The sequence below is a fragment of the Lissotriton helveticus genome, chromosome 1_1, assembly GCF_964261635.1.
Source record: "Lissotriton helveticus chromosome 1_1, aLisHel1.1, whole genome shotgun sequence".
In the NCBI taxonomy this organism is placed as follows: Eukaryota; Metazoa; Chordata; class Amphibia; order Caudata; family Salamandridae; genus Lissotriton; species Lissotriton helveticus.
Window position 1 is genome coordinate 1,113,565,953 of NC_136057.1, and position 17,655 is coordinate 1,113,583,607.

At 43.5% G+C, this 17,655-nt stretch overlaps 1 protein-coding gene across 1 annotated transcript in view; it reads right to left on the reverse strand.

Annotated features, from left to right (window-relative positions):
- YEATS4 (YEATS domain containing 4) overlaps window positions 1-17,655 on the reverse strand; it is a 164,679-nt gene that overhangs the window by 100,822 nt on the left and 46,202 nt on the right. Inside the window, exon 2 of the mRNA XM_078678831.1 lies at window positions 1,811-1,930. Coding sequence (XP_078534957.1) covers window positions 1,811-1,930 — 120 coding nt within the window. The remainder of the gene's footprint in view (window positions 1-1,810; window positions 1,931-17,655) is intronic.

The following is a 17,655-nucleotide window of genomic DNA, read 5'->3' on the forward strand; positions in this document are numbered from 1 at the left end:
TCTGCTCAGCTTTTGTCCTGGAAAGCACGAAAGACAGCATGGAGAGTCCACCACAAAAAGCATAATTTTCTGCCTTTTTCCGCTTTTAAAAATAAACACAGACAGGAAACACATTCATTTCAGACTGTATTTATCTGTAAAAATCAGTAAAAACAGAAAACTTAGTTATGAATGGTTCTGCTAGAACACGGAGTATAGTCTATCAGCTGCTATGTATAGATTTGAGGGTTTGTTTTCACCTAATGTATCTTCCACTGACATTTACAAAGGTGATCCATCATCTCGCCGACGGATGAAAGCTACAGGAACCACACAGTAGTTTAGATTGAAGCTATTCTAACTGCTCCTTAGCCTGGTCAACTTTTTTTGTGCAAGATCTTGCTGACCATGTTTGCCCCATATAAAGGAAGTATGCAGGAGATCCTCCATAAGACCACACTGTCCTTGATACTTCTCCATCTTCCTCATCAAACTCTTGGGCCGGAGGCCCTCATTCACAGCTAAGCTTTCTACAGTGCCCCTTCTTGAATACGAAGCAGACTATGTGAAAACATATAGAATCCTTGGGCGCCAATGCAACACACACTGGAGGAATAGTAGCACTGCCAAACACACAGCAGCTCAGTGTACTGGTTGGGATTATAGCATTCCTTGATAGCGGACATTCAAGAGCCATGAGAGAGCAGGAAGGAGAAGGCATGCCAGGACAACGATGCCACATCAGAGTAATCGTGCTGTCCAACCAAGCGTGTACCTACCAAGAGTTCTGTGAACAGAACATGCTTATTTTTCCAATGTCAGCTACCTTAAATGCATCGCAACTAATTACTATTAGTGATATTGTAATTTAACATAGAACTACTTTCATTCAACGTGGACATATAAAAATTGAACTTTGCATAAGGGCAGCACATTTAAGAATGTTTTATCGTCTGAATACAGACATTACACATGCAAGCCTTGAGGACAGACAATGTTACATCTGGGGGCTGGACGAATGGAGTTACACGCACACACTAAGACTTCATGACTACAAATGGTCTAGAGTAAACCGGTCATCCTGCAAATGTGCTTGAATGGACACTGCAGGAGCTACATGATCCTGTTACATATTGCACGATTCGCGCACATCTAGATGTTTATATGGTCAGCTAGAGCTCTTCTACTTCCAGACGGACTTTAAGCCAGGACTCTTGGGGGCTTGCGAGGCCTACTCAGGTAGGGGTCTGCAACGGTTTCATAAAATTAAATATTAAAATGAATACATTACAATGCATAAAGAATATACAAATAAAAGAAGCAACATTGAGAACTTGAAATGCATTTCTATATTTGATTGTGAATTAAACAAAATAATTCAATATTTTAGCATTTGGTCTATACCGGTTTCAATATTTTGTGTGTATTGTTTTGAGGTTCAAATCATAGAAATTGCTTCGGCCGGGAGTCCGCGGCTTCTATTAGTAACTCAGTGGGCCTCCCAGATTTCAGTAAAGATTCAGTGGGAGTCCACAGATGTCAAAAGGTTAAATAGAACTGCTTTAGAGGCTTAGGAGCGAAGGGCTCGAGAAGAGGCATTTTGATTATCAAGGAACTTTCAAGACATTGCATGTTTTTGTGAGTAGTCAGAGAGGATGTACGGTTTTTCAGTGTCCTTGTTAAGTGCTGCCCACACCTCTACTTCAATAAATTAAGTAAATTAATGTGAATTTATGAAATCAACAAATTTCTGTGACAAAGAAAAACCATACATTTCAAGTGTGATAAACTAAATGCAAATAAAAAATATTACCACCTAAACAAATCTCACCTCATTCCTATAGGGTTTAACGTACACTGTCCACTGATGAGTGTGACCATCTTCTTCCCTTTTCTTTCCAAAATATCGGGCAACATTTCCATAAACTATAGGCTTCACAATGGTTACTCCCTAGAAATAATAAAGGTATATCAGTCTAATGCTCTCCAAAGGTCTAAAATATAAACAAGTTACAATTTAAAAAATGTTAAAACACTGCTGTATTCATGCAAACAAACAATATGGATGTCAGTAGCATTCTAGTCGAACGGCAGTGATATGAACCTTTTGCAACCATCATACACAAAACCTTCAATTTCAAACAGAATACACTTTTGTAGAAATGTTTTCTCCTGACTGTGCAACCTATTAAAAACACATACAGATAATATTAAATGGAATTAAAACAATGACAAGTTTAGGACTAGGTAGAATGGTCTACTGCTGACCTGCTTAGTGAAAGATTGGGAGACCCTTTATTTATTTATGCGATTTTATATAGCGCGAACTTTACCCGAAGGTGTCAGAGCGCTTTACATAAGAACCAGTTGAGAACATAAGGACTTAGGATTACATGCGTTACATAAAGGACCCTCGAGTCCTTCCCTGGTGTTATGCCTTAATAGCAAGCAAAGCGAATAGGTCTCGCGTATGAAAAAGCTGCTGCTTTGTCAATGTTTCTCAGTCATGTTGTATAGCATGGTCAAAACATTTTTTCCCCTTACTTTAAGTCATGCTGCACAGCAGTCGCGCTGTTGTGGAATGTAACCAAAAAACAAAACACTGACAAGACCAATAGATCTCTTGTAGGCGAGACCTACTGGCTTTGCCAATGCTTGTTCCAAGTCGTATTTAAACTGAAAAAGACATTTCTTAAATGTGAACCACAACGGAATACCTCCCCGGATAAAGTAAGCAATACCCTCGCAACAGGGTAATCTAGTTTAGAGAGCTTGACAAGCCTGACAGCAGGGAACAGGCTGTGTGTCCTTGTAAAAACAGACATAATACATAGAGGATTGCTTGCAGAAGCGGACATCTTGAATTCCTGGAAGAGACAGTTCTTCGAATAGCAGTTAGTTACTAGAAGGGGCCCGTGAAAAAAGTATAACGTTATTTAAATAACTTCAATATGTGGCTATTGAGCTCCTCTCTTTTACCGACTCCGTGTGCACCTTTCCTTGCCTTTTTTTCCCGATGATTGATTACAAGAAGTACGCTTGTCATTTCTGAGCATCAGTCACTTCTCTGAAAATGGTAGAGGTTATGTAGCTGGTGACGTTAACCAGGTTGGTTACGCTGGTTAGGAGTCCATGTGTGTGTTGTGTTTAAAGCATTCGCCAGCAGACGCTGTTGAAAGATGCAGGTTGTGGGAGTCTCGGTGGATGTCATATCTTGCATTGTGGATCATATGTGTAGATGGGATGCTGGTATGCAATACCAGAGGATTGCCGAGTGGTAGATTTGTAATATATCATTTTATTGATTTTAACAACCAGAACAAACAAAAAAAGACTATTTGAATTAAAAAAAGAAGGGAAACGGAGGTAAAACATCGTAGTTTTTTTTAACTTTCACAAAGCAAGACATTCACTAGTTTGGTTACGTCAACCTGGTGAATGCCACTAAAAGTGAAATATTTGTGGAAACCATGAGACAAATTATGGGTCGTGAGAACTAGTTTCCTCAAGTTTGTTTTGTCTCAGTTTCAAGTAGACCCGATGTATAACTTCTGACTTGTAACCACTGAACGCTGATGTATATATCATCTTAGTCTTTAATATTGCATACTCTGTTTTATCCCAGCCTATCTGGATTACAACCTCACTATCTCTGGTGGCTCTGAGTACTCCTGCAATCAGGACACCTTCAGACTGGAGACAAAGCAGTGCAAAAATAGACAATCATAGCAAAGCCAATAAGTCTCGCCACTGAGACCGTAGGCACAATGATGCGACTGCTGGCAGTCACGCCATTCTGTTGGTCCATTTTAGAATGATGAATGTGCATGCATGCTTGCGCCACAGTGGTGCGGAGGCAACACAAGGGGATGGGAGGGCAGAAGCAACACTGAGGGCACCATGTATGGAGGAGGGGAGAAGAACATGGGTGAGCATCGAAGGAGGGGGTAAGAGAAACCCAGTAGAGGCGGCTAGAAACACATGCACTCTTGTGAAGTGCTTATGACAAACAAAACAAATAGTTCCCTAACCCTAAACGTGATAAGTGGAAGGACACAAGTAAATTGGTTATTTCGTTTTAAAAAAAATCTTTTTATTGAGCTGCTTACAAGGATACACATAGTTCCAGATGGTGGGTCATTCAATATCATTAAAGCGAACAGCAATGTAAGCATTATTTTACATCATAAAAAGAAAAAGTCAGCAAAGAGCAAACCCACAGGAATCTAAACTCCGCCCACCCCCTCCCAGAACATGCCCCCACCCCTCCCCATCCCCAGGCAAAGCAAATTACAAGGTATTGTACAGTTTGAGAAATCCTGTACATTGTACAGACACGTACATGGCAGCAAAAAAAACCGAGGTCAATGGTGGAGTTCTTGTAATATATCAGCAGTTACATTCAGAGTAAGAGGCGACTATGCGTCTATTGCAAGGCTTCAGACGTTTCACATACCCAAGGAGGCAAATCTCGGGAGTGTAATTCACTGGTTCCAGTACAATATCTGTGAGCACCTTTATCACCTTGGACCAGAAGGCGAATACACCTGCACACATCCATGCCACATGCAGGAAATCAGTATCCGCTTGCCCACACAGCTTGCAGACTTGCGCAGGCCATATCTACAGAGTTGCAGAGGGGTACAATATAATTTCTGTAAATATTTAAAATTAATTATTTGTAGGTTACAATTCGCAGTGAGGCGACTAATAAGTTCGCAGCACACCTTCCTAAGGTCTGGTGTAAGGGTGGGCCCCAGCGCCGCCCGCCATTGGAGATAAGAGGTAGGATCATCAAGGTCTCGTTCTCGCAAGGAGGCGTTATAAAGTTTGGTAATTAAGCCCTTACGCTCCTCTCCGGCCGGCATCGCCTGCAATGCCCGCAGAGCCGTGGGCTCCTTCGGGTAATTTGGGTAGATAGTCCTGATAGCTTGCTGAACTCGGACATAGGTAAATCCCAACATGAATCCACGATCAGCACCCCCTTGTACAGCTTGCAATGTCTTAAACCGACGTTCCGGATGGGGGACCTCTATACATTGCACCAGATTTATTTCAGTCCGAGGACCACCCAAGCCACCAGAGAGAGTTGCTGCCTGTAATGGCATCGAAAGAACAGCATCTGCTTCAGTAGTTGTGTGAGGTTGAAGCAGTTGCGGGAAATGCCAGTAGTGCTCCAATTGCGCCTGTGCGCATAGATAGTATAGCCTAAAGTCAGGAGCCTCAAACCCGCCCCGGTTAAAGGGCTGAACCAGAATATCCCAGCTGCATCTAGGCTTCTTTCCGCTCTATACAAATGTAAGCAATGCCGATTGGAGCGTTGCAAACATGACCACATTCAACTTAATTGGTATATTGACAATAAAATAAAGCAATTTTGGGAGAAAGGCCATTTTTAGAACTGCCAATCTATCTGTAAGGGAGAGGGGCAGGCACGCCCATCGCTCAGCCAGTTCAATGATGCGCGTAACGGCACGTCCATAGTTCTCTGGATCTCTGTGCAACCATACCCCCAAATATTTCACCGGATCGGACGTCCAGGTTAGTGGGGAATCCAGGTCCACCTCCCTCGTGCCGGCCGTCAGCGGGAACACCACTGATTCGCCCAATTGATCCCAAGGCCTGAATACTGCTCAAATTTGACATATTCCGGGTGCAATTCAGGCAGATACATGGCGGGATCGCGTAGATAAAGTAACATATCGTCTGCATACAGTGAGACCGAAAGTGGTCTCTGCCGGAAACGTAATGCAGCTGCTGCATGCTTCTGACAGAGCTTGCAGGCTAATGGCTCCAATTCGAGCGAAAAGAGCATCGGCGACAGGGGGCAGCCCTGCCGAGTACCTCTTTCTATAGGAAACACCGAAGACACCCATCTGTTAACTCGCACACGGGCAACCGGTTCCTCATAAAACACTCTAATCCATTTCATAAGAAACGGAGGAAGGCCCATTCTAGTTAAAACCGTGAACATATAGTTCCATTGAAGGGAGTCAAAAGCTTTTGCTGCGTCAAGCAGCACCGCGACTACTTGGAAATCCAAATCAAAGTAGTGTAAGGTGGAGAAGACAGTGCGCAAATTATGGGTCGTAGAGCGCGCAGACAGAAATCCTGACTGGTCAGGTAAGACCAGGAGAGGGACCAGTGGCTGGAGCCGGGTGGCAATCATTTTTGCCAAGATCTTTGCATCTATATTAATGATCAAGATAGGCCTGTAGGACTCACACATGTTGGGGGACTTATCCGGTTTCAACAAAGTCACGAGCAAAGCATCTTTAAGAGTAGGTGGAAGCCGTCTTTTCTCATAGGCTGCCGCGTAGACGTCAAGAAGCCTGGGGGCAAGATCAGACACATAGGCCTTATAGAACTCGCTGGGAAGCCCGTCCATCCCAGCGGCCTTACAAGTAGGCAATGACATTATGGCAAGTTTAACATCCTCGGCATCAAATGGCTGCATAAGACATTCCCGATGTGAATTAGAGAGCCAACTCAACATCTTCCAGACATGAATTTATCTCGCCAGGTGGCGGAGAGTCCCTAGTGGCATAAATTTGGTATAAAATTGTAAAACTATACAGTTCGGGAGTCGAATAATGTGCAACCCCATCCCCATCTAATAGTTCCTTAATATACTCCTGGCTACGAGGTGCTGCCAACTTCTGCGCTAAGGAGCGGCTTGGATGGTCCCCCTCCCCATAATAGCGAGTGAAGCGGCGGCGAGAACAGTGCAATAGCTCCTGATTAGATCTCTTATTGCAGCCAATTTATCAGGGAAGGGATTGATCTCGTATTCACGCTCAAGTGTTGAGATGTCAGACGCCAATTTATGAATTCTACGGCGGAGATCCCGCAGCACTGCAGATTGTACTCCCATGCAAGCACCTCGGATAGTCACTTTGAACGCTTCCCACCGCACTCCAGCACCACCAACAGACCCCTCATTTTCTTGAAAAATATTATGGATGGCTTCTCCTATCGTATGCCTAAAAACCGGGTCACTTAATTCAGTTGGCTGTAATCTCCACGTAAAAGGCGCCGGTTCACATGTGGGTATCTGCAACTCAAGGACTAAAGGGGAATGATCAGATAGCATGCGAGCCATATGCCCAACTTTCACAGCCCAAGTGCAAACAAGCTCCGAGACAAGCCAGACATCTATGCAGGACCATGTCCCATGTACACATGATACAAACGTGCCCTCCCGACCAGCAGGATGCTGAAGACGCCAAACATCGTGTAAGTGGCCAGCATCTAGTAACCCTAATAGCACTTCCACTGCTTGTTTAGACTTCGCTATTCGACTACCAACTCTGTCCAAGGTAACATCAAGACAGACATTGAAATCGCCTCTCCAAATCACTGCAGCTGGAGGAAACTCAGAAATCCTGCACCAAACATCTGAAAAAAAGGACAGTTCATCTGTGTTTGGTCCATAGACATTAACCAACCACGCACTCATGCCACCCAGTTGCCAATCTACTATTGCTACTTGTCCATGCTCATTTGTGTCAGTCTGAACCACAGTAAAGGGGACACTTTTTTTAACGAGAGTCAGCACACCCCTGGAATATGTAGAATAGGCGGATGCAAGCCTTGCACTCGCCCTGCGTGCACCCACTCTCTCCTGATTTCTTAGTGAGGTGGGTCTCTTGCAAGAAGGCTTTGTACCTCCATCCTATCCAGATACACCAGAACCGATCTTTTTGGGGGTATTGAGACCACGCACATTCCAGGTGAGGAAATTAACCTTACCACTCATACCGTAGAGTCTTTGTTGAGGGGACACCTGCACTATAGAGCTCACCATGCATGTCTAAGGGATCATAATGTTTCTTTACATGAAGTTCATAACATACTTGCAATGCCAGTCTGCCTTTCCCAGAGAAGAAAACCCCACCTCCCACCTACTTCAGCGTCCCAAACCCGCCAAAGTCATCCCAGCTCAAATACACCTTCCCTGCCCCCACACCCCCCAACAAAACCAAACAAGTGTAATGTGCATTTGGGGTATACCCAGGTAGGGGGCGCAGAGTGCTACTAGCCTCCCAAACAGTAGGAGGTGGCCAAGCAGATCTACAAATTTGCCAAACAATCAAAGTTCAGTTAACACAGCTTACAGCATAATAAAGTATGTCGTCTCACGCGATGCGCAGGCACCCAGTTGGAGCTCAAACACTTATGAGGCATATAGCATCATGGTCAGAGTACAATCCTGACTTTAAGAGTGAGGTAACTAGGTGTGTAATCAGACCCCCCAGGATATAGCGGCATGGATTAGCAAATTTAGCGGCACAAAAACGAAAATTTAGCGGCACAAATATGGGAATTTAGCGGCAATTTAGCGGCATTTTATTTGGCGTTTTTTCCTACAACAAACACAGATATCTTAGTTTTTTGTGTTTGTGGTCTGTGTGTGTTGGTTCCTGGTGTGTTTGTGGTCTGCATGTGTTGGTTCCTGGTGTGTTTGTGTTCTGTGTGTGTTTGTGGTCTGTGTGTGTTGGTCCCTGGTGTGTTTGTGGTCTTTGTGTGTTTGTGGTCTGTGTTTGTTGGTCCCTGGTGTGTTTGTGGTCTGTGTGTGTTTGTGGTCTGTGTGTGTTGGTCCCTGGTGTGTTTGTGGTCTGGGTGTGTTTGTGGTCTGTGTGTTTGATGCCTGTGTGTGTTGGTCTGTAGTGCGTCTGACGCCTGTGCTGCCGGGTCACTGATGCCCTTGAACTCTCTGAAGCTGCTGCTGTCTGTGGACACTGAGCCCTCCTAGGGCCCCTCGGGGCCCCGGGCAGTGCATGTCTGCAGACAAGGGCCCATCCGGGAGCCAGGAGAGTGAAGGAAGCCCCCAGAAGGGCGGGGACGTTTAATAGGCAATATAGTTACAATTTGGTTTGTTTGTTTGCATTTGCGGATGCATTGTCTGCGGACCTATTTGGGTGATCTCTGTTTCCTTCTAACAAAAGGTCCTTCTAATTTGCTATAATTTATAATAAAGTGTATAATACGGGTCAATGTGTCTTTTTTATAATTTCTATGCAGAGTCGACAGGAGTTGAAGGGGAGAAGTGGAATTAAATGTATAATTTAAAACGTCTATGGTGTTGCCCAGGGGCTCAGGAAAAATGTAAAACAGATATGTTTTCAAGTACTTCACAGACTTTAAAAATCATAAAAACATTTTTCTGACTTTGCAGCCTTTGTTTGTTTCCAAGTAATTCTGTTCTAATGTTTCTATAAATTATTTTGTGGGGTGGCTCGTAACTCTCACACTTCCAGTGCACTGTGTGTGCTGATGAAAAACTCCTAATCACGTTTTAAGTTTATGAAATGTTTTGATGATTACAAGGCTTCCCCTCGCCCCTGCATTTACTGGTAGTCATCGAGTGAGGCGCCACTGATGGCGCCGAGGGGCGCTTGGTATTTCTAAAGCTGGCAGATGGAGCTCGGTGAAGTCACAGTGAAATCTGAAAACAATGCTATGGTCTTTTCCTTCGGTAAAATATTCAGCGCGGTTTTACTTAATAACGAGTTCCTTATGAACCTAGGAGTCCGGATTACAACTGTGTCAGTGGCATGAGGAAAACGAGTTCTTTGGAAATGTGCCTGCTTAACATACGATACTAACAATAACATGAATGTTAGTAGTAGAGGGGGGGGTCGCATACAAGTGGAATTAACCTTCATCCTATTGTGCCGATTTTGCGGGCATTTTTGCAAGAGTGCCGATTTCGCGGGCATTTTTGCTAAAATCGCGGCATTTTTGCAAAAGTGCCGATTTCGCGGCAAACCGCGAAATCCTGGAGGGTCTGTGTAATGTTAACACAGAAACATATTTAGCATTTAATCTTCCTCTTCTTGTGGCGTGCCAGATCTGCACTGCCTATGTTTAAGCTGCTTCGCATGTTCAAGGGCTACTTTAGGGTTGGAGAAAATGTTGGAGTCCCCCTCTGGGCCTATGCGCAATCGTGCAGAATACAGCATTGCCTAGGGGACCCCCTCAGATTGCAATAATTTTTTTACTGCGTTAAATTCTCGTCTAGCAGACTGCAGAGCCACAGTGAAATTGGGAAAAAAAGCCAAAGTGTTGCCCTTGTGTTCAATAGTCCCTTTATCCCGAGCCAAACATAGAATAGTGTCCCAGTCTCTGTAGTTTAATAGTCTAGCTATAATGGGACAAGGAAGGGCGCCAGGCACAGGTCTTGCGGCCGGGGAGCGGTGGGCCCGCTCGATAACAAACATAAGGAGAGGTGTTCAGTTCCAAGCAGCTCCCTAATCAATTCTCCAGAAAGAGCTCTTTTTTCCTACGTTTGTAGAGTCCGGCAGAAATGTGAGTCTAATGTTATTCCGCCGGGATCGCGCCTCCAAATCCTCATTTTTTTTAACTGTTTTTTTTGGCATATTGAATCAAGTTACAAATAATTGGCACATCACAGTTAATTTCCCAGCTCATCAAGCATCCCCCCGTCCCCCCGCCGCTCATCTATTTCACTAGAATTGCATGCATCAATTCAACATTGTCCATTTCTGGCCCGTCGAGCACCAAGTCCCCCACATATGTCCTCTTTCATTTTTTTTTTTAACATTTTTTATTGATTTAATTTGGCAGTGGAAAGTTGTAGAGTACACATATACAGATATTTCATAATAGAATAGAACACCATTACAAAAAAAGAAAAAAGCATTACAAAACATTGCATTGAACACAACGAAGCTTCATACAGCAAGGGAAAGAGAAAAACAAGTTCATTTGGTTTTTAAAATCAGAGTAAAATCAATCAGATCAAATTACAGATAGGTGACCATAGTTTTTGACCATAAATCCTCTTACGCCGGCCCTTCAGTTTATATACCGCATTTTCAAGCCGATAGAGATTTATTAGCTTTGACTGCCAAAGATGAAAGGCCGGGGGATCCACATCGATCCAGCGGGAGGTAATACAATATCTGTAAACTGCCATCGCTATAAATAGGAAACTTTCCTCTTCGATCGTTTTGATACCAATTTGTCTGCCTGAATTCGCAATATCACTAATTCTGGTGATAGTACAGGTGATAATTCTAAGATGCTATCTAAGAAACCTTGAACTTCTAGTATAAATTGGTTCAGTTTTGGGCATTGAGCAAACATGAGAATTGAGTCGGCAGCTGCGTACCCACAGCGGCTACAATTAGTACCCCCTTAGCTTTCCATAGCGCTAATTTCGACAGTGTATAGTATAAATCAAAAACGGCCATGAAGTGCTGGCTTTTAAAAGACCCGTTGAGTAACACCGTACTGGCCATTTCTAAGGATCTAGATATATCGACCTTTTCTATTCCAAAGTTCTTTTGCCATTTATCAGTAAATGTCTCAAGGTCGTCTTTTATTCCATTTAGCATCAACTGGTATATCGTGCCGATTCTATTTTTCCTAATACAACTTTCCAGCCCATCTATTTTATTAATTGAACCGGTATTTAATACATTTTTAGACTCTATAAAGCTTCGAATTTGGAGATATTTAAAAAAATCTCTCCTTGTTAGACTATATTTGCCCTGTAAGTACGAGTGTGATACCATTTGCCCATTCTGAAACAAATCTCCAAGGGAGCTAATCTTAAGATCGTTCCACCTCTGCATCACGGAATCCCTAAAAATGTCAGGAAGCAAAAGATTTTTCAGAAATGGTGTATAGTAATTCAGCTTAATGTTAAAGCAAAACCTTTTATTAAATTGTTTCCAAATTTGAAATGCTGAAATTAAAACCTTAAACTTTGCCTTTTTATAATAACTGGGTTCTATCAACCCAAGTAAACACTGTCGGGCTTCTGCTCCTAACAACATTTCGTAAATAGAGGGCGCCAATGCTTCATCCTGATAGAAATCTGGAAAAATCATAATACCCATAGCTTTTAGAAAGATTGCCCAGTAATATAATCGGAAGTTCGGGACCCCCAATCCTCCTCTTAATTTAGGCAAAGTGCACCATTTCAGAGATCATCTAACTCTCCGATAGCCCTATATGAACCTAGAAGTAGTTCTATCTAATTTATTAAAAAAGGCACAGGAAAACAAAAGTGGTATAGTGCGAAACAGATACAAGAATTTGGGGAATATAATCATTTTTAGTGCGTTTGTGCGGCCATATAGTGATAAATGCAAATTATTTAGCCTCTCAAGAGTCCTATTAACAGAAGATAGTAGAGGATCTGTGTGTAGTCCGACAATGTCTTCGACTTTAGCTGAAATTGTCACACCAAGATATGTAGCTGTGGAGGCAAATACTATATCATCCGGCCTGCCTGCAGCCAAATGTATAAACTGGGTCTTCGTAATATTTAATTTGTATCCAGGAAATTCCCCATATTCTTGGGCAAGTTCTATGAGTGGCGATGCGTATTACAGCTTTTGGATTGTTATATAACGCCTGAACTACTTGAATATACTCTTTAGGAAACCCTTTCCATACTAAAACGGACCACAAGAATCCCCAGTCGACCCTGTCAAAAGTAGTAATACAACGCCGACTGGGGATCCTGTGGCCTGAGCCCAATCCAATAAGGTGATAATACGTCTGACATGGTGAGTAGTATCCCTCTTTTTTATAAAACCATGCTGGATCTTGGATACTATCGTTGGCATTATATCGTTCAGTCTATTTGCTAGTATTTTAGAGAAGATTTTACTATCTGATGTGATTAAAGAGATCGGTCTATAGGATCCCATTTCCTTGCTATCCTTCCCCTTTTTTTTTTTTTAATATCACTATAGTAGCCAATGACCAGGAAATAGGTGGATGTCCTTGAAAGGCTTGATGAAAAACCTCAAGTAATTGGGGTTTGAGCATGTTTCGAAAAACCTGGTAAAATTCTAGAGGAATCATGTCTGGCCCCATTGCTTTGCCAGGAGCTAAGCCCAGGATAGCATTTTCGATTTCGTCCCAGGATATAGGAGTGCTTAAAGATATTATATCAGCCTCAGTAATAGGAAGATTATCAATATTCCTCAGGTAATCCAGTGGAGCCCTATCTTGGATATCACCTTCAGCCATTTTATTATATAATGATTTATAAAAGTCACTGAAAGCCTTCAATATCCCTGTTTGATTTTCTTGGGTTACACCAGCTAAAGCAACAATTTTTATTATGTCATTCATGACTACTTTGTGTCTTAACCTTTGGGCTAAAATTTTGCCTGTCTGATCATTTAATTCATAGCATTCAGCTTTATGTTGTTTGTACCTGATGGCAACCTGGTCTGCTAGATAAACATATAGAGCAGCCCGTTCGATGGTTAAGAGGCGCTGTGCTTCCTCCACTCCATGACCCCTACTAATAGAAGTGGCTAATTTCAGCTCTGCCCCCCTAACTTGATCGGATTTGTTCTTAAATTCTTCATGCATTTTTCTCCGAAAAAAATTCGAAAAATTGATAGTTTCCCCTCTGACAACCGACTTAAATGTATCCCATACAATCTGGGTTGAGGCCGTCCCACTACTACATAAAAAGAAATCCTGGATAATTTTAGCCATATGTGATAAATATTGGTCATTTAAAAGGAGGCTCCTTTGGAACGACCATTGGCGGTTTGGGTTGAAACTCTGGGAGGGTAAGAGTAATCTATACTACTATTATAAAGGAAGAACTTTCAGCCTTTGAGGCGGGTAAACTCGGGAACCACAGCGCCAATCCACACACCCGATACACCGTTGGAATCTTCAGGGTGTGTAGATGGTTATAGGCTATATAAATGTAAAAAAAAATGTTATTTAAAAAATTTACAGTAAAAAAAAGCAGTCCCTCCGAAGTAGCGCCGGCCGCGACGTGCGCGCTCACGTCAGGAGCGCGGGGAAGAGCGGCGTCCAGGAGCGCGACGAGGAGCGACGGACATGGCGCGGGAGAGGAGCGCTGACGTGAGGAGCAGCGGACAGGCCAGCGGCGGTGTGAGCAGCGGACAGGCGGGAGGAGTGGTGGCTGAGGTAAGGGGACCGGCGGGGGACGGGCTGGGCGGGGGCCCGGGCTGCAGGAGAAAAGAGAATGATCCCGTGTTTTTATGGTGAAACAGCAATCATTAACACACCTCTAGGCCAAAAAGATTAGTTATGATGTAAGCTTTCCCAGCCAATGTACAACGGATTGGTCAGCTGTACACCTCTGCAAAGAAGAATAGACATATTTAAAGCAGTATATCAGCAGCGGACAGGCGGGAGGAGTGGCGGATGAGGTAAGGGGACCCATGTCGGGGCAGGCGGGGGTTGGGGCAGACGGGGGACGGGCCGGGAGGGGGCCAGGCTGTTGGACAATGTCTGGGCGGGCGGGGGTCGGGGAAGCCTGTTGCTCCTGGACAACGTCGGGAGGGCTGCTAGTTCAAGTATAAGAGGATTATGATCCGAAACTGATTGAGGCATAATATCAATGTTAGCCCTTTCTAAGAAAAAGGGAGAGATAAAAAAATAGTCTAACCGAACAAATTTTCGATGTGGTGATGAAAAAAAGTGTATCCAGGGTCAATAGGGAAAAGTTTATTCCATACATCAAATAGCCCATTACCTACCACTAAGGCTCTTAGGGCTCTAGAAGTCCTGATCTTCCGGCCAGTATACCTCCCTTGGGTACGGATATTACAACAGGACTCAATATTTATATTCAAATCACCACAAAGAATTAGCGGTTGATTCCAAGTTGCAAGTTCTAAGTTAATAGTATCAAATACCTCGCTATCGTCCAAGTTCGGACCATATAGACAACACATTGTAGATTTATTGCCTTCTACAATCATTTCCAGGAGCCCCCATCTCCCCCATTTATCGGCTAATGTTCTGATACATTTCCCAACCCCTTTTCTCATGAAGATCGCGACCCCTCTTTTGATACCAGTCTGTTTAGAACAAACTCAGAGGTCAAGACCCAGCCTATTCAATATGTTTCTTTTGTCCCAGGAGATGTGCGTCTCCTGTAAACACAGGATATCAATTTGTGACAACTGAATTAATTTAGACAGGATCACTATCTTTTTAGGGTCATTAAGGCCATTTATATTTAACGTGCAAATTTTAATCTTTTTATCCATTATGAAACAAAATTATTATTAAACTTAACATCATTGGTCTTCCTCTACAAGAATTTGTAACAATGATATCAATTTTCTTAGCTTCTTTAACAACTACCACTGCCTTACACCCTTACCACCCCCCGTGCCCTCTACACCCCCACCCCGCAACCAACCCCCCTCCCTCCTCCCCAACATATGAGGCTCAGGAACAGTCAGTTCCTGTTAGGTATGGATGCCGTACCCCCCCCCCCACCCAATAGCACCCCAGGAAGAAGAGAACGACAAAAGGAAAAAAGATAAACCCTATTGCAATCAAAGAGCAGCATAATAAATACCTTATGAATACACATAGCATAGATCAGCATAGCATAAATCAGCTCAACCAATATTAACGTAACTAAATCAAAACAATAATAGAATTAGATTTTAATAGCTAAGCTTCTAACTGAGCTTCTTCATTGGTTGATCCAGCCCTTATTTTTCTGATCCTCAAAGAGAATCTAAATATTCCTTTGCTTTAATTTCGGAATAAAAAAATGTAATCTGCCCTTTGATTGCTATTTTTAATTTAGCTGGGTTCTGCAAAAATACAGAGCCCCCTTCTTTTGAAAATCGGGTATTAATTGCCTTAAATGCCAACGCTGAGAAACGGTGGCCTGGCAAAAATCAGGTCGTACGAAAAAAGTGCAATTCTTGGCCTCAGCTTTTTTATCAGGACGAGCTAGACTATAAATTGCTTCCCTGGCGAGAAAATTGTTAAAGCAGACTAATATAGCCCTAGGGTATTCTTCCTCGCCCTGCCTAGGCTTTCTTACATTAAACGGAAATCTATATGCTCTTTGCACTTCTTTTGACCAGTCCCAGGATGTAAGATCAGGAAATGCTTCGGTCAATAGTTCGATAATAAATTGTTTTGCATCCATCCCTTCCTTTTTCTCTGGTATTCCGAGAAAGCGCAAATTGTTCCTACGCGCCTGGTTTTCCAGCCCAGACAGTTTATAGGAAATATCCTCTTTGTGCGCTTTAACACTTTCTAGTTCAGGCTTTTGTGCCTGAGTCTCTTCCTCAAGTGCCGAAATTCTTGCCTCAGCCTCTGATACTCTGCTGGCCGTTTCAGTACAAAGTTTAATAGCTCGTCGCACAGCGTTTTTAACTTTAGAACAGGTTGCCTGTGTACGCTGATTTTCTGATTTACTCTCAGCGCGATGACTCATCATGGTTTGGTAGATGGTGGTTAGGGTTATCTCTTTAGTATTCACTGGAGTAGTCTCCTTTCCAAAATCTTCTCCGATCTTTAATCCTACTTGTTCCGCTGACTCCAATGATACAAGAGTCGTTACTTCAGGTCCTTGACATGTTTCAGCGCAATCTTCACTGACCCTGCCGGTCGTATGTTGCGACTCCCTTTATCTTCGCCTTCTAACAGTAGAAACATTCAAATGTGGTGATGTTACATTAAACCTTGACCCCTCAGATTCTACTTCGACAGAACTACTTTCTTCACTGTACTCTGCCCAGTCTTTACTATGGTTTATAGTCTCATCTGACGAGGGGTCAGACAAAGAATAAAAATTCTCTATAGCTACTTGTGATACAAGGACCTCTAATGCCGTTGGTGTTAATACTGCATCAGCTCGGTCAGACGCTCTTAGGTTTTCCAGCATCGCGCCAGCGCTAGAATCTGACGTTACACCACACTGTTCGATAGGGACTCCATCCCCCAGAATCCAGCTGTCTTCTGTAGTCGGGTCCCTTATTCCTAGCTGTCTTAACCCACCATTTATGGCATTGTCGCTTAAAGTCTGTGCCACCTCGTCTGATTTCTCTCCCGTTCTGCCTGTTTTATCAATATCGCACATCGCGCTCACCTAACGGTTTCTGGCAGTCTGTTGCTCGAACAACACTGGTACAGTTAGAGCCCTGATATGATTAAATCAAAAAGAGACTAGCTCAAGTTACTTTAGGGGAGGGGGAAGACTCTGGTATGTTTTGTCACGGAGTGTGAACACCCAGCAGGTGTGTTCAAAAAGCCCTCACCCACCAACCTAGTTGGTGGCATGCTTCATCATCGGGCCCACCCAGTGGCACCTAGCGTGCCCCGGGTGTGCTTCAACGCCTGACTACAGCGGAGCTGGTATATTACTGAGTGTGCGGTGAAGATAGTTAAGGAAGTGATGTTAAAACGGCTGGACGGTGGTCCCAGTACCCGAAGGTGAAATTAGACTTTAATACCTGGGCCTCCGTCAGCGGTTAAAAATAAGGCAAGGGGATGTAAGGGGCGAGTTACGACCTCTCACATCCAATGGGTCAACATGTTTCAGCCAGTGCCTTATGACTAGACTGGCTTTCTTCAGGACCTAAAATAAGTGAGTGCAAATTACCTAGTGGGGGTGTAGGGGAGACTATGTGTCTACACGCCCTAAAGTGTATCTATGTGTGAGAGGGGGATTCCCTTCTCAAGACCACGCAAGTTTTTGCTCAGTCTGACCTCAAGGTTGGGAGGTGGCAAAGGCTTGACCAGTACTTCTGGGTTGAGCCTGCTCTGGACCTGTAGTGCCTCCTTCGCATACAGTTAGAGCCCTCCCTTTCGCTGAGTCGGATACGTCCGTATCAGCACTGGTGCTTGCCGGCATTTTCTATCCGCCTGTCAGCGCCGTATCTG